This window comes from Cygnus atratus, chromosome 3 (genome assembly GCF_013377495.2).
Source record: "Cygnus atratus isolate AKBS03 ecotype Queensland, Australia chromosome 3, CAtr_DNAZoo_HiC_assembly, whole genome shotgun sequence".
Lineage (NCBI taxonomy): Eukaryota > Metazoa > Chordata > Aves > Anseriformes > Anatidae > Cygnus > Cygnus atratus.
Genome location: NC_066364.1, coordinates 3,747,718 through 3,770,521, shown reverse-complemented (window position 1 = coordinate 3,770,521; position 22,804 = coordinate 3,747,718). Strand labels below are relative to the sequence as shown.

Genomic DNA, 22,804 nt, shown 5'->3' with positions numbered 1-22,804 from the left:
GGCTGGTAACTCTCCCTCACCTGTTATTCCTAGTTCAAAGCCCTCCTTACCAGCAGGGCCATGTGCAATCACATACATACTTCATCCCTAGGATATACACTCAGTGTGAATTTCAGTCCCATTAAAAAACAAAAAAAAATCCTTTTATTAGCACCATACGAATAATTTTAGTCATTATTTAAGAGGATGTGCAGAGCAAGGCTTCCGTACAATTATGTTTTCACCCAGCAGAGGGCGAGATGTCTTCATCTGTAGCCCAAAGAGGCCTCCGGTGCCACGAAAGCAGAGCCTTCAGGGCTCTGCTTCAGCTCTCCAGACAAGCTTAGGAAAAAATGCTGCCCTTCAAGCGGGCGCGCAGCCAGCCCTGCGAGGAGATGCATTTCTTTCTGAGCGAGGGATGTGCTTCGCTAACGTCTCGCCCTCTGCGTAAGCGACAGGGATTTTGCCAAATGAGTTCGGGCAAAGTTTTATGTTTCCATGAAGCAAAAACTGAAGAGGAACGGGACAAAATACCAAAACAGGGCTGTTAACCTTTTTAACAAGAAGCAAAAATAGAGACTTTTGGTATGCTGAGAAATTGCTTGGCAATACTGTTTTAGGGAACGTGTTTACTACATGCCCTTTACTCTTTGATTTTACATATACAAATCCTTAATGCATGAAAAGCTAGATATGGTTATTAGCGAGAGTGAACTGGCTTATCCCAAGCAGATGAAGTCAAATGCAAAAAATAAAAGAGCTTCCGTGTCAGAGGAGCAAAGTATTTTAATCTGGTTATTTCCTGTGTCACCGGCCACAGAGGGGAGAATGTGAGGGAAGGTATGATTTTTACTTCAAGCCTCAGATGTTGCAGCAGATATTCTGAGTTGCCTCAGAAGAGGTTCTGTTACCCACAGGCAATCTTTGCCTGGTTTTATCCTTGCAGCTCTCTGGAAACAATGGGCTAAGAGGCAGAGCGTTAGCGAGCAGCTCTAAGTGAGATGTTTCCTCTGTTCCGTTAAGCAGCTGTTGAAGATGGTCTCAGCAACTAGGTCAGGGGAAGAATACTTCCCAGTGTTGACTGCTTCTCCTGTTGACTCCAGAACAGAGAAGTAGAGCTTTAACAGCCTGAAAATCAGGATTGAACATACCTGAAATAAAGCATTAAGCTACCAGCTGGGCCTTAAACTTTGCAGCTGTCCCCAGTGATCTCCTTTTCTTTATCCTGTAGTTCTTTGTTTTCTTCTGGTTGAAGGTAAGACCTACTCTCAATCAAAAACAGTTCCTCCAGATATGAAAAGCACTAACCTCATTCTTTAGCAGTATCCTAACATACCTCTATCAAATACTTGTCTATTGAGGGCCAATAGATGAGGTGGAAGAAAGGAAAAAAATCCAAGCTTGCATTGCTTCAAGGTGTCAGTTGGACAAAGGCTGGGCATGACGACAAAGCCGTGTAGAAAGTGGTGAGGGAGAACAGATTGATTTCTGAATCCCTGATTTTGGATACTCGACTATCAAATTTCAGCCTGCTGCCAACAAGCCTGTGCTTCCAAGTGTTTTTTAACAGACCCACTGGAAGCAGCCCTCAGACCTTTCAGACCACAGATGGGGTGTGCTGAATCATTGTCCACTCTTAGCATGGGATTCACAGGTCAGACTTCTTGTAACCATACATGACAGGGGCGTAAGTACACGTAACAGCACAGCCTTTGCTCCAAAATATACGAGCTTTAAGTAGATAAGAGCTAGGAAATCTTGATATAGGAAACACTGATCCTTCTCCTTTTTAGGAGTAGGGCTGTAGAGATGTAGGAAGCTAAAGAGGCTCGCCTTAACCTTTGCAAGTCTGACTCACCTGTAACAGAAGCAGATGGGTGTCAAAGATGCAGCTGGATCAAGATGTTCTGAGTTCAATTCTTTATTCCCCATTTCTCCCCTCTCCTGCTTTATGGTCACTATTTCTAACAAAGTATTAGCTTCTGCCATGGCTTTGCTTAATTGTCATTTCTTCATTCCCATCTCCCCAGAAACACTCAGGGGGAATATATTCACGGAGACTAAAGTGTTCTGATCCTCTCCTTGCTCACGTCTAGAGCCTAAAATCCCCCTTTGTGATGGCCTCTCTTTGCTTTAGTCCCCCTTTCATGCAAAGTGGGGGACAGCAGCTCTCCCGCCCCATTGCTCAAAGGGCACACTGCCACACAGCCTTGTGAAAAAGCTGCTGTCTCTTGCTTAGAGGATGGTAAGAGGATAGCAGGCAAGTTTCCTTCTCTGAGGAAGGTTCTGGCCCTTGCTGAGTTCAAGACACCTGCTAAATGGTGCTTGGATACACCAGGAGAAATCAGAGAGGCGCTTGGGTCTCAGCACCCGCATCCGAGTCCACAGCCACGCTAGCTGCTCGCTGTCTCTCAGACCCATCTCTTTCAGCCCTGCTTGGCCTTCAGTCTATTATTTTCCTTTCTAGGCTCATCAGAGCCATTCTTTATCTCTCACTGCCTGCTTTTCTTCTCTCTCCCACAGCATGCTTAGAGAGACTGTGTTTCTCTCCGCCTGACTTCTGCTTACAAAACTCCCAGGTCCCGCTGCCTGCCCTTGAATTGCAGCCTGGTCTGTCTTGTACGCTGATGATAAAGACACCAAGGGAAAGAAATGCAGAAAACTTTTTTACTGTGGCAATTACTTGGCTTTCTTTTTATCTGTTATGCTTAACAGCGACTTTTGCCCAGCAACTTTCTTCTTGGTGACCCTCCTGCTTTTTTTGCTGCTTCCTTCTGGAGTGAAAAAATCATGCAGAGAAGAGGGGAATGATGTCAGTGCTACAATGCACTGCTAATATACAAACTATATACATAATAAATCAGCACAGTCACTTCTGCTGAAGTATTTTGAGCACTCCGGGTATGGATTTGCCCCCTAAACTCCTTCTCTCCCTGGGCACCCCACAGTGCACAACTCCCAGAGGGGAAGGCTGGGCTCCCGCCACCCGTTGGGGACATTTTAACAGGGGGGGCACAGCCCCAGCTGCGACCTGAGGGCTCCCAAACTAAAACACCCCAGGGCCCTGAGGCCTCCCAGGGCCGCAGCCAGGGCCGCGGGCCCGCCCGTTGCCATGGCACCCGCTCCGGGTCGCCCAGCGCGCACGCGCGTTTCCGAGGGCGGGCGCATGCGCACCGAACGGGGGGGGCGGTTGCCATGGAGACGGCGTCGCCCCGGGGAAGGAGCGCGGCCGCCGCCATGAGCTCGGAGCGGGGCCCGGCGCTGCCCTTCCTGCCGGGCTGCGCCTTCAGGGACCCCACGGTGAGCCCAGCCGCCCGGCAGCACGCTATCCCGGGGCCCCCGGCGTCCCTGCTTCTGGTCCCGTCCTCCTGGGACGCCTCCCCCGCTCAGTAACGGGCTGGCTTAGGGGGTAAACACCCCCCCCCCCCCCCCCCCACCCCGGGCACCCCCTCAGGGACCCCCTCAGGGACCCCCTCAGGGATCCCCAGCGCTCCCTCAGACCCTCCCCTGGCTCCCTGGCAGCGCTGCTGGCCCCACATCCACCTGCTGTCCCTCCAGGGGACGTGTTGTCCCTCCCTGAGCCCAGCCCCAGGGAACCCGCTGGTCCCGCAGACCGCCCGCTGATTCCCCCGAGGGATGTGGTAGCTCCCCAGTTCACCGGCGTCCTGTCAATCCACGCCTGGGGAGCTGGGAAGGCCGCAAACGCGCTGGGCACCCTTCTGGGGTACCCACCGAGGTGACACCCGCTGAGGTGACACCCACCGAGGTGGCACCCAAGGGACCTGGTGCCCTCTAAGCTCACCTGGTGCTCCCCAAGGGACCGAATACCCACCGAACCTCCGTGTCCTGGTGTTTCCCAAAGCCAACAGGTACCTGCCGATCTCACTCCTTGGGACCTGAACACTCTGACCCCACCTGGTACCCCTGAGGTCGCCCACAGGAGACCTGGTGCTCCCTGAGTGCCCCCAGTGTGGTTTCAAGCCTGTTCACAAGGAACTGGGTATCCCTGAGCCTGCCCTCCTGGGGATTTGGTACTCTTAAACTCATCCCCGAGGAACCCATTGCATCCTGCATCCATCTGGTAGCCCCTGAAATTGTCCTGGTAGCTTTGCAGAGTTAGGTTTCCCCTCCCAATTCATGTGATACCCCAAGGGAAGGGGTACCCTCAAAGTCACTCTATAAACTCCAACCCCCCCAGGAAAACTACAGCTTCTCTGCCCCATCTCAGGACCTGATACTCACTCTGATACTGCCCTGAACCAGGCCCCATGCAGGCACCTGATAGCTTCCACAAATGCCTTCTCTGTATCCCCTGGAGAACTTAATCAGACCACAGGGATGCTCAGGAACCTGAGAATCCAATACTCTGTTAGACAACTGGGATCCCTGCGCAGAGCTGATGCCATCACAGCTTCCAGGATCCTCGCAAAGAAGCAAGACCCACTCAGCTGTGCCCAGGCTCCTTGGAAGAAGCAGCCTCTTCCTCATCCTCTGCACTTGAATTAACACCTAGGCAAAGAAGCAACTTTTCCTTTTCCCCATTCCCAACGGTCCACGCGCTGAGGTTCTGATAACCCCAAACCATCCCGATAACCTCTTGTGAAAGCAGTAGCACAGAAGAAAATTGATACTCCCCGGGCTCCTTCCAGTGCTGTTTTGGAGCAGCTTCCTTCTCCCCAGGGAACTAATATCTCGAGTCTTGACGCCATTACTCGTCTTCTGATGAGAATCCAATATCCTTGAATTTTCCGGAGTGCCTCCCTCAGAAGCAATGCTCCCAGACTTCAGCGGGGAGCAGATATACCAGGGCATGCCTGACGTTCCCCTGGAGCTTAATATCCCTGAGGATGGCCTTAATATCCCATCTCCAGAGAGCTCAGTACTCAAGCGAGGCCTGTTTGTCCCCTCGTTTGTCCCCTGCTCCCTCCCAATGCATTCAAATTTCCTGGCAGGGCCCCAGCATGCTCTGGTATTGCAGGATAAAGGAACCTCATGCATGGGGACCTTTGTCATGGGACGTGCTCCGCTGAAAAATAATCAAAAAAGGGAGAGAGAGAGATGCCTGGAGATGGTACTCCTGGTCCTTGATGCTCCTGTTGAACACCGACCCTCCCAGACCCAGCACTTCCACAGCTTCTTCCCTAGGTCGCTTCCCCTCCATCCCCTGCCACCACAAAGTTATTTCCGGAGGAGGCTGCAGCGTTTCCCAGGTGCCCTCACGACAGAAACTTCTATAACTCTTTAACTGCTCCTCGGGAGTGGGGAGGAAGCTCTCTTTTCTTTCTTCTGCTTGTGTGTGGGTTAGCCCGGGACGCGTCGTTGTTGCTGTGCAGTCTCAGTGGTGCCCTCCAGCACCGTCGAACTGGTTTCGAAGTCAGTGATGAGTTCTTCAGCAGTAAGTGGAGTCACTTGCTCGTAACAAACACTCTCGATCGGGCAGCTATAGAGGTTGTCTCAGCGCTATTCTCACAGGACTTAACAGAGGAGATAGTTCAACAGTTCCGGTTACCCTAAAATAACAACTGGTAACTTTTTAAGGGGATCCGGGCTCCGGAAATGGCTTTGCACTGCTCCTCAGGACGAGCCTGAGCGAGTGAAATCACCTCACTTTGCCAGCCTATGAAATGAGCATCGTGATACCGGTTTTCCAAGTGAATTTTGGGACGTGCAGAAGAAAATCTCGGTGTTTGAGTGAGACTGTGGTTAGTTATTGCTTTGCGTGTGTGTGCGTGTGCAGAGACACCGGCAGGGGAAGCAGCATTTGTGCGAGGCTTTATAGACTTAGCCAAGGACTTAATTCAGCGGATTTTCTCAGATAGCGACCGGCAGCGACTGAGATTAGGAGTTTACATTCTGGGCTTTCCCTTTCAAAGTGACATTAGTTACCTGATACTGCGAGATGCAGGCTGGCCCGGCGACGTGGGAGCCTTGTTCATTCATGAGGTGTTTTCTTTAGGCAGCTGTGGCCCTTAAAAGCCCGTCTGCCTCTGACAAACACCGCTGTTGCCCAATTTAAGGCCAAACTTCTTGGTTTTCCCTTGAATGTTTTCCCCAGAGCTTTCCCTGTATAAAGGCACTTAGTTCCCGGGAGGAAATGGCAGTCCTGTGGCAGGGCTAATGTTTATAAAACACTCAGTTAACAACGCGTCTTCAGTAAATTCTCTTGTTTTCACCTGAACCTCTTTTCCTAACTGCTCTGCCCACAGCATTGCGAGGTGCACAGCGCCAGTTCAGAGAGAAAACAGGCAGCTACTTGAAATCCAAGTGGGGCCTTGAAGGTATGAATAAGATCAGAGGCTTAACCATGGGGGGCGAAGAGGGGGAGGAGGAGAAGCGGTTCACATGCCTGGGGTTGGACCGATCGCACGTCTAGGTCTGGAAAAGGAGCTGAAGAAAATCTGGAAATGCCTACAGTTCTGTTTTATTTGGCAAAACTCGAGGTAAAGTCAGAGACTTTATTATCAGGGACTCGCAGTTTCTCCTGTTTTCCCTGGAACACTGCGTGCTGAAGGCCTGGTGGGAGCAGCCAGCCCTGTGCTGTTTCAGATGGTTTGGGGATTGCAGGTGAGGTACCAGATGTGCTGGTCTGTGAGGGGACTCACGTCCGGTCTTCATCTTCAGCAGTGACGAACACGACTGGGCAGGCAGAGATCCCATCCTGTTTTCAGCTCTGATCTTCTCTTGTTGTGCATCTGTAAGCAAAGCAGGGACCTTCCTGTGCCATCTGGATAACGATTTAGCTTCAAGAACGGCTCAGGAGCTGGCGTGAAGCAGGGAGCAAAGACAGGTGAAGGGCTCTAAGAAGGTCAAAACCAAGAAGAAACCATCAAAGCAAAAAATATCAGGTGATTCCCACAGACAACGTTATTCAGTGCTCACAAAGACAGAATTCTGTTTGTCTTATCAGGCCTCACAAGTCTGCTACAGGGCCTTACGCTGTGGTTGTGGCTTTTTTCGTGTGTGGACCTCTGCACAGGCTGTGGGGAGACGTGGTGGGACAACTGCTGTGCTTTGGTGTGGTTCATGACTGCAGTTCCGTGCGCACGACACGCCTTGACTCAACGCAGCAAGGAAAATCCTCTGAATATCATCCCCGGGAGAGGTTTGACAAAATATCAACAGAAGACGCAGCAGGTGCACAACCATCCTTGTGCGATAGCCGAGGGAGCAGCATGAGGCATAACAGTGAGGTGTTGTACGGCAGGAACACAGAGAAGGGAGCAGAGAGTTAGTGAGACAAATACTAGGGCAGATAGAGTGCTGTTTCCCCATTCTGGACACCGAGGCTTGTGGTCAGTCTGCGCCAGAGCTAGATTTGAGATCACTCTGCTGCTTTGTTCCTCCGGTCACTGTTTTTTTTCAGCCTTTTTGATCTAAGCATAGAATTTGATTGTAATTCACTGCTGCAGTAGGTTATAATAAAACGCCGTGGAGGCATTCTGCATGTCCGACTCTTACTGTTTTTCTGTGCTTTCAGTAGCCATCTCTGCTGAGTGCGTGTAGTATTTTCACGTCTGGTTTTTCTTCCCCAGAAAACATCCTTTCATCGCTCTCAGACCCTGGGCTACAAAAATGGCTTTGCCTTTTCTCGGCTGCCAACAGTGGGGATCGGCGGGGAGCGACTGCACGTGAATCAGCTTTCGCAGGCTGAATTAGATGAATTATCCAACACGAGACCCGCGCTGACCTACGGGCAAGCCAGGCAGGCTCCTCCTTCGGACTTCATTCCAGCACACGTGGCTTTTGACAAAAAGGTATAAAGAAGTTTATTCCAGGAATATCAGCTGGCCAAGCTCGGAGACATAAACAGTCAGCTCCAGGGTTCACGGGACAGCGTGCAGCAGTTTTCAGATGCCATTGCCCTTAGTCAGAGACAGCTGAACCCCAGCCTGAAAGAGGCTTTCTTTGCTCAGGAGGAGCATTATAATACGTAAACGATGTAAGACATTCCCCACGAGTTATGCCGGAGCATTGCCAGCAGGAGTTTGAAAAGAAGTTTGATTAACTCTGAAAAGCTTCAGTTTATAACTGTTGCTCTGTAAAAGCCAGCCTGCCCCTCTGCATTTCCAGGACTATATTGAGGTTGTAACCGAGCTTAGACTGTAAAAGTCACTCTGCAACGGAGTGCTCGCATACTGTCTGGCTGTGGTCTATCTATTTATGCTCGTGCTTGTCACCGCAGCGTGTTAGAGCCTGCACTGCCCCGTTAGTACTTCCTGCGTTACATCTTGGTGATCGTATCGGTCTAGGAGGTGGCTGTGTGTCTGCCCGGAGCAGTCCTGAGCTGACCCTTGATTTCCAACGTTGCACAGGCTGCACGAGGGCGTGTGCAGCCCCAGGCGGAGCAGTCCCTGCAGAGTGCGCAGGGCTCAGCAGTCCTGAGCACACAGCGGGAGCTGCACGCTGCCAGGCAGGCCTGCAAAGGCAGCCTGCAGCCAACCCTCAGCCCATCTGTGAGACAGCCTGGGGAACAGATGTGCTGTGTTAATTGCTGCTTCAGAGGCCATTCTTTCAGAGTCACGTCGATGTTGCCATTTAATCTGTCAGACACTTCTCAGCCCCTTCGTTCAGGCCAGAGGAGCAGCCACTTGCTTACCTAGCTCTGTGGGCTGACGTAGGCTGGGCGTGCGAGGCTTGGTTAGCCGCCTACGTCCTCTTAGGGGCAGTGAATGTTCTTGGAGGGAATACCTGTGCTTCTTTCACGCACAGAAACTGTGAGCGACTGGCTTTTGGCCGGGTATGCAGCATGCGTTTTCTCTGGGCCCTGATTTCTCTCCTCGTTTCTCCAGCACGCACTGGCTCTTCCGTTCAGTACTGCATGGATATGAGTTCCTGAGCCGTGCAGGTCCTAAGGTCCACAGATGTGGTGGAACTCAGCTAAAATCACCAGGTAGCTTTGTAGACCCTGGTTTAAGGAGGCTGACTGTTAAAGAAAGTCACGAGATTACTGGCAGCAACCAAGCACCTGGCAGGAGGTAAAATAGCAGGTGATCAAAGGAAGAGGGAAAGGACTACGTTTATTACAAGTGTCTCATGCCTACCAAACTAATAAAAGGCAAATGCTGATAAAAGCCCTCATGATGCCTCCACCATTAGTCACGGCTTAGGCTACAGCAGGCTTTGATGATTCTATAGATTACAATCCACTAATTTTGCACTGTCGAAACACCTTACAAATAAACTATTCGGACTAATTATGATGTTCAAATCGTTTCTTTCTCTCTCCCTTTGGGATGCTGTCCCAAACAACAGATTTTGAAGTTCGATGCCTATTTCCAGGAAGATGTTCCTCTCTCTACAGAAGAGCACTACCGTATTCGCCAAGTGGGTATCTATTACTATCTGGAAGACGACAGCATGTGTGTCATAGAGCCTGTTGTGAAGAACTCTGGTCTCCCTCAAGGCAAACTTATCAGACGCCATCGCGTGCCCAAGAATGACCGTGGGGAGCATTACCACTGGAAGGACCTGAATCGGGGCATGGACATCACCATGTATGGCAGGACGTACCACATAGTCGACTGTGACCCGTTCACCCAGGTGTGTTGCTTGTACAGAGAATACTGACACGAAGAACCCCAGGAGTTACAGGTGGCAAGAGCTGCTGGAGTCCCAGTAGCCTGTACCTGCAGCTTTCACACTGAGGTTGCCTGAGATCTTTCGTTTTGTGTTCTGTGGAGACTTCTTTCCTTAGATCAATAGGTGGTTCAAGGTATGATACTTGCTGAGGGCACAATAACTGCTCAGTATTTTTGCCCCAGGGCTGCTTTGACTCCGTTCTCTGTCCTCAAGATTCGGTACAACAAAAACTCGAAGCTCATTTCTGTGTTAAGAAAATTGGTCTAAGTTCATTTCTATGTGTACAGCGGTTTAACTGCTTGGAGTCCTAATGAACCATTGTGCATATATGACAGGGAAATTACTGATCTTAGCTCTTTTCCAGCTTAATACTCCTTTGGTAAGAACAGGGCAAGGGAATGCTGTCAGTAACTGCATTTATCTACAGCCAGCCCAGAAGAGCACTCATGGGTTGAGAATCGTGGTACAAACTGAGCTAAGAGCGCTTACTCATTGCTTACTTTTCTATTTCTGGCTACTTCTGTACAAGTAAATTAAATAATAACAATGCATTAACAAAAATAACAAATACCAATGTACTGGTATACTCTTAGTTTGTCCCCAGTGTAATCTGGGCCCTGGCTAACCACTATTCTTCCAAGCACTTCCCAGGAACAATCCAGGAGTTAGAATGCTCCAGGGACCATTCTCAATAGATGAATTGCACGCAGCCAGCTCATCCTGGAGGCTGAGAGAGTTTAGATAAGGGTTATTCCTTGCCAGTTGGCCTCAGTGCCCAGGAATGTTCCCAATCGTGTGTAATATATTAATATATATCTGTCAAGAGCACGTGGGGCCTACTCTGCTGGAACTGGATGGCCGTTAAAGTCAGTTGACATCAGATGAAGAGCTGGTTCACCTGTTAATCTTGGTTGCTCGACGGAAAACATGAAATGAGCTACATGGGTCTACATCTCAAGGTCTCCGGTCAATTTTGTCATTAACTGGCATCCTCTAGACCAGAAGAGTCTGAAAACGTGAACCTGCCTTGTGAGTTTTCAGGGTGATCTCACAAGTCTGTTGGAGATGTTTGCACAGGTGCTTTCTGGGTTGAATATTTTCATGGGCCACTTCCCAAAGCCAAACAGGGAAGAGGTCCATTGACTTCAGAGGTTGTTTTAAGTGACAGAGTGCACAAGCAATACCCTAGAGTTTGTTTATGCATCCAAGGTAAGCCAAAAATTCCCTTTTATAAGCAAACAGATTGTTCTCCTTCTGTGGGAAAAGTGCTCCTCCTGGAAGAGGAGCTAAAGCTGTTACTCTAGACACATATCCTTCTGGCCAGAGGGGCCTCAGTGGGGCTGGAATGGGTCACACTAACTTCCATTGTCTGATGGAATGGAGAACCCTGTGTCTCTTGCAAATTTAGACTGACGACATCCATGGTTATGCATTTACTTAATCTTTTTGGTTTACGTAAAATAGATCAACCCACCTGTTATCCTCCATTTAAAGTCCCTAAGGCCAAGGAAGATGGTGCTTAAGTAAAATCTGACTTAGGACACTGAGGGCAGGACTGCCCTGAGCAATGAAAAGGCAGACAAAGTCACCTATCTCTAGTCACCTCTTATCTTTAGAACTCATGGCAGCAGCTAATATCTCAGGTGACTTTCCTAGGTGTTCCTGGAGAGCCAAGGAATTGAACTGAACCCTCCAGAGAAAATGGTTTTTGATCCTTACACAGAAATGCGTCGGATGCCCATGCGCATGTACATCACACCATCAGATTTCGACCAGCTGAAGCAGTTTCTGACTTACGACAAGCAGGTGAGTGAGCTGGCAGCAATCACCCACGTTATAGTCTATACGTGTCATAGAAACCTGGGTCTTATGAGTGCCTGCAACTCTAATCATTCTAAAAAACCTCAGTCCACTGGACAGACTCAAAATTTGCTCCTTTCTTGCTGTTAGCGAGAAACAAAATCATTTTTTTGCCCAACTTTGTGCCTTGTGTACAGTTTCTCTTTGGACTGCAGAGCCCGTTCTCCAGATCCTTCATCTCTTTCTTGCTTTCTTTTGGGATGCTGTAGGCCACCTGCCTTGGAAAGTTAGCAGACAGGAGCAGATGCAGTTCTAATATGAGTGGGGATGATGCAGTCACGCCTGGGCCAGCTCTGCCTGTGACAGCTGCACCTTGGGGAACTTTTGAGCTGGTCCACTGAGTGCAGCGCTCCCAAAGCAGTGCCTGCCACTTGAATTTGTTAGATTGCCATTAGGTCAACATGATCCCACAAAGCTAAGCAGGCATTGCACCAGTAAGCGATGGACTTGGAAGCGCTGCAATATGAGGTGTTTGACTTCTGTGGCATTAAAACATATTTCCAATAGTAAGAAATAAGTTGGGGTCTACAGTTAATGCTCTTAGGAGAGCTCCATACCCTCTGCCTTCCTCATCATGAAAGTAGTAAAGAATTGGCCATGAAACCTCAAAGAGGTTTAAGAGTCAAAACTATATTCTGTCCTACTTTGTTAAGTTTCATTAGAAAAATCACCTCCATTAAGAGGACTTCCCTACTCACCTTGGGTAATTATTTTCTGCTAGTTTTTAATCACTTTTCCCCCCATTTTTCCTCACACTTCCGGAACTAAATTTCTTGCCTTAGCACATATTGTTCTCTCTCGTGGCTGCATTCAAGGTAAGCCAGGCCTGTTCAGCTCTCCAGGCCCTTCCCTCTGCTGCCTCAGCAGCCCATGCATCCCAGTGCCCACAGTATAACAAGGGCTTGGTTCTTCTGTTCCTGGTAGAGAAGAGTGCTGAGTTGTCTCCAGTCACCCCACCCATTTCAATCAACTTCATTTGGACAAAGTGTGTTAGTAATTCTAATCCATGTTTGTTTTCTGTGCCTGTTTTTTATCCACCCCAGGTCCTTCGCTTCTATGCCATGTGGGATGACACCAACAGCATGTTTGGTGAGAATCGGCCTTACATCATACATTACTACTTGGCAGATGACACGGTGGAGGTTCGGGAGGTCCACAAGCACAACGATGGCAGAGACCCATTCCCAGTACTGATAAAACGCCAACGCTTGCCCAAAACCTTTGTGGAGAAGAAAAGTAAGTTTAGACCAGCCAGCACATCTGCTTGTGCTAAAGTGCCTCAGTGGGTGGGTGTAGATGTGGAAGCTGTGTCAGGGATACATCAAGTCTGGAGCATCTGTGATGAGAACACTGCAAGCATCATCAGCTTTTGGCCAAAGAAAAGTTCTTTCAGTGATCACTAAAGTCTTTATCTTTTGGGAAGCAGAGCAATACCAACAGCTCCGTGGAGATTTTTATACAACTTGCTTTTGTACTCCTTTTTGCAATGAAATATTAATATCTACCTGATTGATTTATTTTTCTTTTTGCCCCCTTGTGCTTTAGAGACCTTCCCAAGCTGTGTGCTGGAAATCTCTGATCAGGAGGTACTTGAGTGGTACACAGCTAAAGATTTTGCTGTTGGCAAATCCACCACCCTCCTTGGACGCACTTTCTTCATCTACGATTGCGATGAGTTCACACGAAACTTCTATCGTGACAAATTTGGCATCACAGACTTCCAACCAGTGGAGATAAAGGAAAAATCACCTGAGGAAGTGCCCCAGGTACTGTAAACAATTTCCCAAAGGAAGGGAGGGAAAGCTGCAGTCTGTGTAAGCTCTGGTTTTAAAGTATAGGTTCAGCTTAGCAAGAGGTTGTAAAGAGGTTCAGCATAAAGAAAAGCTGTAAGCAAGCACCTTGAGGAAGACAAGGCAAGGATGGTCATAAGTCATATAACAGGGAAAACCCTCTGAAACTGTCAACTGTGAATAGCATAAAGGACAGAGCACTTGCTAATGGTGATAGAAAGCACTCTGGTTATGTCTATACTAGAAAATGAAATAATGTCAGGGTTTGTTTTCTGACTGGGAGGCTAACTGGCACAGTCTGGCTGTACTCATACCACTAAGCTCTCCCTCATTCTCCAAAAAAGGGGTGCTAAGTCCAAAGTGCTTGCTGGGGATAGTCATTGCCCATGTTATCTCCCAGACTGAGCCCAGGAATAGTGCAGAGTGTTAGCTGGCCTAGCTCACAAACGCGATGGGGCTTTGGTTAGCAGTGTAACCGTTTAGATGACTGAGTTCCTCTGCACAGGAAGGGTTAAGTTATTAGCATACCGTTAGTCTCTTTATTCAAAGAAATTACCTGGCTTTCCGACTAAAATTTTCTTAGCTCTCTTAAGTGTTTCTATAAATAAGGGGTCCAACACATGACTGGGCTAGTAGCGTCTTTACTGGGCAGGGTGGCACAACTGTTGCCACCTGGTGACAGAAGAGGTCTTTCCAAACAGATGGTTTCTGGTAAGCTGTCTTGCAAACATTGTCTTGTTCTTAGTTTCAGCTGTTTCTGCTTGGTATCTCCCCTGGCTGCAGGTAATTCCTCCCTATAATGGTTACGGCTTCCTTGAAGACTCTCTTCAGAACTGCTTTTCTCTGTTTCCAAAGCCTCCCCGGAAAGATATAATTAAGATGCTAGAGAACGACCACAAAGTGCTGCGATACCAGGTGGCCCTGGTAAGAGTTTTCCTTGATGATATAGTGCTTGCATCAGTTCATGTTGCAGAGTCAGAAGGATGGGAAAAACAGGCTGCTCAGACAAGGCTGCTCGCAAATTTTCTTCTGTGCTGGTGGGACAAGAGATTTCCCTGAGCCAACGCTCATGACCCTTAGGGGATGCCCCTGGGTTACTGTGTACTTGCTGTGACAATTAGTAGCACGCAAAGGTAGGAAAAAAAAAACAAGGCCAGGCAGTGCAAAATAGACGTGCTACAAAACCACAGCCATTTATGGAAAAACTCCCACTGACATCAGCACGTGACAGATGGCCCTCATTGAAACTGCATTGCAACTGGGCACCGTGCCTCTGCCTGCCTCCAACTGCTGCCAGAAGCGTGAGCTTGCTGTCTCTCTGCTGCTGGCTCTCAGCACCTGCCCTTCCCCAGGCCAGTCCCAGCTGCAGCAGCCAGCAAGGGGCTGTGCTGGCAGAGCAGCGAAGTGCCGGTGCAGAAGCTGGGGGCAGACCACGGGGACGGCGCTTTCCACCCGCGGCATTCAGGCCCTCGCCTTCGTGCCAGCTTTGCAGCTGGTTTATGCAAGGAACCTCTGGCACGTCCAGCAGCAGCAATGGCATTTCCTGTGCTGCCTGGTGCCTGCCCTCTCCAAACACTCAGGGTGAACAAGGGCTGATTTCTTTTCTCTTTTGTGCAGGAGTTCCTAAAGGTCACAGCTGACGAGTTAAGATCAACTTAATTTTAAACTAAGCAAGTAAACCCACTGGTGTGTGAGGGGAGTGTCTTCCTGTGAGTAAGAGCACCAAGCAGCACCGGCCCCTCTCAGGCAACCATTAGAATGAAAAATATAACTTTAATGGTAAACTTTACAGCTGGAATTCCTCTGGATGAATCATTCCATATAGGATATTCCTTTCTCTTGGATTACTCAGTCTGGAAACACTGAATGCATTTGGTCACTGCATCCCAAATTCTGCTTGTTAGCCCAACAGGAACAAGTAACCTTTGAAATTCAGGTATTTAATGCTGTCTAGGGCGTCGTTACCTGGTGTCAGTGTATCTGCAGCTTTTGCCTGTATCAACTGCCTTGTTTAGTCAGCTAGAAAAAAAGCTATGAACTCTGGGCGCTTATTATTAGTAGGTTACATTGTAGGCCTCAGCTCCTCAGGAAAAGAAGAAACCTGGTTCAAATGTTCTTTTCCAAAGCTACTACCTTTCTTCTAGGAGTCACCAAACCCCGAGGACAGAAAGCGCCGTTTCATCCTCTCTTATTTCCTCTCCAATGACATGATCAGCATCTACGAACCCCCAGTCCGTAACTCCGGCATCATTGGGGGCAAGTACTTAGGAAAGACCAGGGTCGCCAAACCAGGCTCTACTACAGACAAGGCCACGTACTACGGGCCCTCTGACTTCATCATAGGTTCTACGATTGAAGGTAAGATCCAGCCTGGCTTAGGAATGCTCTGAGCATTGGGTTTCCAGTGCCTGACCTGTCCTCTATGACACAGACAGTGCACAAGTCTTCCTGCATTTGAGAGACCTGCTCCTTCTGGATCTGGTTGCATTGAGTTACCAGGTCACCAGCTGGTGTGAATGGATGTAACTCTGCTACTGTCGGTGTTCGGACCTTAGACATAATTAGGAAAAGAGAGATGTTCTTCATTGTAGGTGTTCACATTTTGGGAGCTGCCCAGATTCACAGGGTTAAAGCTCTGCCAGTAACTTTGTTACTGTGGCCAGTAACAAAGGCCATTAACCTATCCTGTATGGAAAATAAAGGTAATACTGAAATGTTCGAAACACACCAGTGCTAATGGGGGAGTCATTTTAAGCCCAAGCATGGTGTCTTTGCTTTCAGCAGCTGCTCTTGCGACAGAATTCCCTGTGGGTGAGTGAAACCCTTCACACTGTAAGGATTGCAACAAATAGCCCAGTCAGCTCTGACCCTAACCACAGGGGAGAAAACATGCTCCCTCCTAGGTGATGAAGTGACTTAGCCACGCTGAAAGGCAGGTAGCACTGCTTGCTTTAATGCCTCTTCCACAGTGTTTGGCCACAGGTTTGTTATCACTGATGCTGATGAATACGTGCTTAATTACATGGAGAGCAATGCAGAGAGCTTTCCTGCAGCAACACTGCAGTCCCTGAGGGATCATTTTCGCCCACGGCAGGTGGTGGAGGAGACTGCCAAAAGGTAGGCTTCAAAGGATGGTGTTGTGGAGCTAAATGAGACTCAGGGCTGACAACGAAGGGGATTTCCAGCAGCCTCCATGGGCTCCAGCCTGCTGTCTAATGGCTGCTCAGCTATAATTCAGCTCCAAGATCCTGTGTCTGAACACATACAGGGGGTATGAGGTGTGTACAATATAATGTCACGGCTGCCACTGACCCCAAAGCCTTGTGGGACAGCTCTGGCTCAGCAGAAGAGACACTTTCAGCTAAATGGATGCAGTCATCTTTTTTTTCCAAAAGAGAGCAGTAAACTGTAATAGGTGCTGCTAACGCTGTCTGCATGAGCCACCATCTGGCTGCGAGGGCAGAGGAGGGTCGGTGGAGTCTTTTTCTTGTTTGCTCTGGCCTGTCAGAGCCTAGACCACGTACCCTTTTTAGGTGTCTGTCTGGAGCCATTTTAGGTGTCCTAGTAACAATCCTATAACCTCACAAAGAGTCAGCTCATGGCATGGTATTTCAGAAGGTCTGGTTGAAACTGGAGTTGCACTGCAGTTCCTCAGACTGTATGAAGCATACAAGAAAATCCTCCTTGTCCCAAAGTAATCGTAGGCATAGGGTGCACAAAGCAAATGTCATGCAGATGGAAAAAAGTGTTTACCTAATGTCCAAGATGAAGATTAAGCTTCATCTGTAAGTCCAAGCTGAGATGAGCTTGCCATATGAACCAAGTGCCCCGGAAGCCTGCTCTGTATTCAGAAATACAGTCTGGCCAGCCATGGTGGGCAGCCAGCACAGAAGCATCACAGTAGGGCTGCCAGAAATAGCTTCTACATGAAATCCTCTTCTCCCTTTCCTTCTACAGTGATGTCCCTGCACTAGGGACCAGCCAGCAGGAACTGGATGAATTAATCGTGCGGGTTCAGGAAGAGCTGAAGCTCCATAATTACTTGAACAACAGCAGCATTCGGGAGGCGTTTCTTCAGTGTGACAAGGACGACTCTGGTGTCCTCGACAAAGCAAAATTTTTCTCTCTTTGCAACAGCTTAAGCGTGCCGACCAATGCCGTCCTGGTTAACAAGGTTAGAGGGAAGGGGTGCTGTGCATGTTGAATTCCCCTCCTGTGGGTGTTCCAAAAGAGCTCTTCTACAAACCAGCCCGAGCCAGGCTAGGCCAACAGCTATTCTATCCTACAAAGGGGAACAGCTTCAAGAAAGGGGTGAGATTCAGAAAGGCCTCTGAGCTGTTGGACTGAGCCTTTCTTCTCTTAAAGGATGAGATAATGATTCATGTGTGCTAAGCGAAGGGAAGAAATGTAACCCAGGTTGCCCCCAACATGAGCAGCCTAGTTTTCAGCTGCACTGTTAGGTGAAGCTGAAAGTGCCTGCTGGGTCAGGTCTCAGATAGAAGCAGACGAGGAGGTTGTAAATCATGATGGAGATGAGGAACAGGCTACTGCAGAGCTCCTGAGCGTCTGTCGTGACTTAGGCACGCCTGGGCCTGAGGGGAGTTGACACCGAGGTGCTTGGGGGATCAACCTTAGGAAAGCATAGACACATTGTGAATTTAACAGCAACTGAATCCAAGATTTGAGAACTAAGCGTAGTCCAAAAATATAGTAATAATCATATCCATTACTAATCCTTTCCACATTCAGCTGGCAGCCTGACCCCTCTGTGAGGAGTCAGCCTGTGATCCTTCATTCTTCAGGTTATAATGTTTGTGCCCATTTGTCACTGAAGTTCAGCAAGCCCACAGCTCACAAGGCAACCCAGCTTCCTCTGCTGCCCATAGCTCGGGCCACCTGTGGCCTCTTGGTTAACCCAACTGAAACAGACTTGCTGGGCACAATGAGCAAAAACAGGAAAGAAACTAAAGAGAAAAATTCTTGCAGAGGGGAGGGAGAACGCTTCCAGGAACATGACTGGCAAGGATCCTTGCGTAGCATAAGGAGATATACAATAGATTAGGGGCCAGGAAAGGCAGACTCATGCTTTAAGGAAGCCTAGAAACCAGAGAGATTATTTCCCTTGCTAAAACAACATGTTCTAACCCACAGATGTGAGCATCACAACCGTGGTTAGAAAGGTGCGCAGGCAGGGTAGTTAATTCTCTGAATGTGCACTGAGTAAAGGCCTTTAACCAGTGCCCTGAGGAATTTAAAGTACAAGGTGGTGACCACCCTTCCTTCTCCCACTCCAAGAATGGGAGGTGAAGCGGCTTGCCCGAGAACACGCAGGGAGCCTGCGACAACTGTGGCTCAAACCTTGTGTCTGAATCCCCACCTAGGACCTGAACACTAAATGCATTCCTCTTCTCTCCTGAAATCTTAATAAGAACGTGCCCACAGCCCTTGGGATCGTGACGGCGCTATAAATTAAGCATACGGCAGATAGTTAACTACTGTCTGGCCCGGAGAGGAGCGCAGCTGTCAGTCACACAAGAACAACACTAGTAAATCTGTCTCCAGGCGACAAGGGGAAGAAGAATCCTTTCAAGGAACTGTGATATTAGACCTTTTCCATCTCCCTGGGTGTCAGAAGGAGATTAGTTATGCAATTAAAGAAACAAAAGCCCTCTTTCTTCCCCGTAAGCATACAAAGGCTATAGCTCTGTAACACAATGCAGGGTCAGGCATGGATACCAGAACTGGCTCATTAGCAGGGCTGTCACTGAGCTCAATTATCTGTGTCTCCACTTTATGCCATGTGCACACAGCAAGCGACACCACTGAACGGTGACTGTTCAGATATGCTGCCTCCATCACACTTTTGGCAGGGATTTCTATGGGGTTTCTGAAGGATTTGCTGTGACCTGTGTCAGTCTGTGGTCACACTTCATTTTTTGTGGCTCTGTTGTCACTGTGGTGACACTTAGAGGGCAATCAGGAGTAAACTCACACACTTTAAACTCCTGTCTTTGCATAGGTTACTGTCACCCATAAGCACTCGAGGTTACCTGTGATGCAGGTCCACTAAGGTAGTAGGCTCTTCCACACGGGGGAACAAGATCTTCTGCTCTGTCACATAAGGCGTACCTCTGGATACTTTTCCCTAACAAAACATATGTTTGCAGCTTCTTCCAACTCTTTATGGTGTTGCTTTTTTTTTTCCCCAGCTTATTGACCTATGTTCTTGTGGAGAGGACAAGATAAATTACCGTGACTTCCTCAGAGCCTTCCCCTCGTGAAGCTGAAGCACAAGACCAGCAGTAATATCCTTAGCTGAGTTGACTGGAAGACATCATACTTCAAAAAGGATGCTCTAGTTTTCACTGTTGCTTCACTTACTCTTCCCCTTCCCTCCTTACTAATTTTGCCCTGGCTTGGTTAACTTTTTTCTTTCCCAACCTCTCCCTGCCCTTTTTGCTACCACCAAACTCAACCTCAAAACTGCTGGATATTGAAATGAAACTCACAGGAAAAAAGTTTTGGAGAACCAAAAGCCGGGTTCTTCAGTTGGCCCCTCAACTTTTCCATGCTTGTACTAGCAAGCAAGGCTTGCTAGAACAAAAGATCTCTAAAGCCTGGAGTGATGAGCACTCTGGATTTCTCTTACAGAGTTGAAAGGTGCCTTTCACCTTCAAGCAGTGACAACTGCCAGTTTAATTTTTTATTTGCATTGCAAGAAGACCTAAGAGCCCTGCCATGGACCACAATAAAACTCATGCTTGCTAGTCTGAATGTAAGCAAGTCACGTATGGCTGCTATAGTGTTAACAAGTCCCCTTTAAATAAATGTACCTCTATGCCTCGAGTAGCTAAGGATTAAAATGAAAAAAAAATACCACCACAGAAACAATTCTGATTCTGGATTTACTTGAAATGGAGTAGTGGTTTAGCTCTCACATATCTCATGGAAGTTGCAGGGTTTGTACACAGACCTGCTGACAGCAGCTTTGCATTTTTTAACAAAGGTTGGGAGAATGGCTTTCGAACCGAGATGCTGTCTAAACCCATCTCAGGCAACCTGTCATCTTACAGGATAGGTCCGATGAAAAGGAAAAACTAACAGTTGGCATAGTAATAGAGCTCTGACTCTTTCGCTCAGATTGCACATCTCGTCATGAAGGTAAGTGGGGCAGGAGCCTTCTCAGCCCAGATGACACCTGCCAGGTATTGCCATTGAGCACAGATGAAGGGCAGCTATCACGCACGCAGCAGAGAACAAAGCTCTTTGGAACGAAGTGCTTATTTAAATCAGCTTTTGTGCTGTCGATTCCCACTTCCCCTCAGCCAGCTGAGTCTCCACACGACAGCTCCCTCCTGCCTCCCCTTGTTAAAAAGGTCACCGCTCTTCCCTTCTGGGCCCGTTTTGTGCTGCTCTTCACTCCGACCGAGAGTCGCTCGAGCTATCTTGGGTCCACCTCTGATTTCAAAGCATGGCTTGGCGTTGCATGAGGTGCCTTCCAAGCAGCTGCTGACAAAGGCTAACTTCTAAAGGGCACCCTAATCAGCTTTTCCAGAGGCCAAAAACTTACAGATGAAATTACTGGAGCTGTAGGCTGTAGAAAAGAAAGTCGGAATTTGTTTTCTGCACATGCTATGAAATGGTAACCTAATACTCAACCAAATCATGTAGCGTGCCCAGGGCCAGCTGCGGGAAGTATACAATTTAGCTCACCAGAAAGCATGCACCAAAGCCACATCAAATAAATCATACCCTCCAAATGCCCTTATCCTCCACTCCCAGCAAGCGAGGCAGCCACAGATAACTAACTCAGAAGCAGCTGCCTATGACACGGAAAATTCAGGAATGGGACCCATAGCTGGGGGGAATATGAGGACAATAGATGCCACAGCAAAGGGAACAGACTCATCTAGCATGGCAGGAGGAGGAGAAGTACGACCCATCCCAGCCTGCTCTGTAAACCCGTACAACTCAGCACCACGATAAAGCATCGGTGAACAGCAGCAATGGAGGAATCTATGCCTTTTATTTATTTATTTCAGAAAATACTTTTGTTGAGTTTATCACAAAAGTCATTTAACAACAAACGTCAACAAACAAACAACAACAACAACAACAAAAAACGTACAAAAAAATTGAAGTGACAGGAAGGATGAAACAAATGAGATAAAATATCAGAGGCTGTTACTTCCCCCACACCCCCTCCAAAATCATGAACTTTGCACTAAATATGGAAGAACAGAATTTTTCCTTGGGTTCCTTTGCTGAAGTTTGGTCCACAGAGCCCAATGTATCCAAGGAAAAGCTTTGTGCCTCCGCCTGGCTTTTACAACAACTGTTCCCAGTGCCAGCAACCACCCCCCCCAGCCCCGAGGCTAAGTAACATACTTCACAGTTTGAGTGTAAAGCCTGCCAAACCGTCTACTACACGCTCCTAGAGCTTACGGGAAGGCTGTAAATCGGACCCCAGAATCTCCACCTACTGCTGCTGCACGTCGGGGTCCATCTACCAAGAGTTCATCCGAGGCAAGAGGCAGGTGCTGCTGTAAATCCCCACGCACCGCAACAGAGCCGGGGTATCTACAGGCTTCTGAGTAACTTGGGGTCGGGGGAGGCATCCTAGAGCAGTCCTTCTCCCCTCCAGCAGGGAAGCCTACCAAAAATACATCTTAAAACAGTGAGTTAAGGGTAAGGGGACCTACGGGGAAACTGGAACTTGTCTTCTTTACCGCTAAACCAAAAATGAGTAAGAAGAAAGAATCCTAAACAAAAAAACATAACCGTAATGCCCCATAATGTAAGAGTCACTCAAACATTGTAAGTGAAATGCTACATCTGTTCTTCCTCAACCCCCTTCTCTTCCCAAGCCCATTCCCCAGCTATCTAAGACAAAAAGAGAGAACTACTGTCGGTTTTTCAAAGCTTTCCTAGGGTAGGGCAGGAAAACACTATGCTTCACACCAAAAATCACGGACTACTCAGTCCCCGACCTTAGGTCTGTAACGGACACAGACTACAAGAGCAGTCTCATGCCCGCAGGAAGGGTGCAGAGCAAGCAAAAGTGTTACACCAGAAGTAGGAACTTGCAGTTTTGCATGGTCTCTACCAGTTTCTGCACTGTGGCAGACAAGAGCTCCTGTTTGGGGTTGGGTTTGCTGGTTTTTTTTTTTTGCAGAAGACACGGGGCTGGACTGGATGGGGTGCAAGAAGAGCATCCACTCAGTGAAAGGGGGCCCTCAGCATCTCTGTACCGCAAAGCGGTCAAGGACTGCTAAGGGCTTGCAATGGAAATTCCCCATCTGGGGGAAGAAGTAGTTCTTTGGGCTGAGAAGAAGGCTTGGTCTGCTGAGAAATGCCGTGGACACAGAGGAGTTACTGCAGGCTCGCAGCCCGGGGATGGTGTTTGCACTACAAGACGGAGACAGAAGCAGACAGACTGGAAACCTCTGGGACGAGGGCGAGTGTTGCCTTACAGCAAAGGCTCAACACAGAAAAACAACAGGGTCACGCCACGCTCAGGCACAACAAGAGGAGATTTCAGAAGACTAAAGACAGGAGGGGAAAAAACAAACAACCAACCAACAACAAACATCAGC

General features: G+C 48.4%; 1 protein-coding gene across 2 annotated transcripts; it reads left to right on the top strand.

Annotated features, from left to right (window-relative positions):
- Nucleotides 1-3,164: 3,164 nt before the first annotated feature.
- On the top strand, nucleotides 3,165-20,062 carry EFHC1 (EF-hand domain containing 1). 2 transcript variants are annotated; one of them, XM_035563605.2, is made up of 11 exons: nucleotides 3,165-3,279; nucleotides 7,512-7,733; nucleotides 9,232-9,519; nucleotides 11,215-11,364; nucleotides 12,462-12,654; nucleotides 12,964-13,184; nucleotides 13,992-14,132; nucleotides 15,353-15,566; nucleotides 16,178-16,325; nucleotides 17,166-17,382; nucleotides 19,418-20,062. In XM_035563605.2, exons 1-11 carry the CDS (start codon nucleotides 3,175-3,177, stop codon nucleotides 19,487-19,489), a joined length of 1,971 nt encoding a protein of 656 aa, XP_035419498.2. In that variant the 5' UTR covers nucleotides 3,165-3,174; the 3' UTR covers nucleotides 19,490-20,062. The 2 variants fall into 2 exon arrangements, with proteins under 2 accessions (XP_035419498.2, XP_050565640.1); XM_050709683.1 differs by lacking the exon at nucleotides 19,418-20,062 and having other exon boundaries at nucleotides 16,191-16,325; nucleotides 17,166-17,313.
- Nucleotides 20,063-22,804: the final 2,742 nt, after the last annotated feature.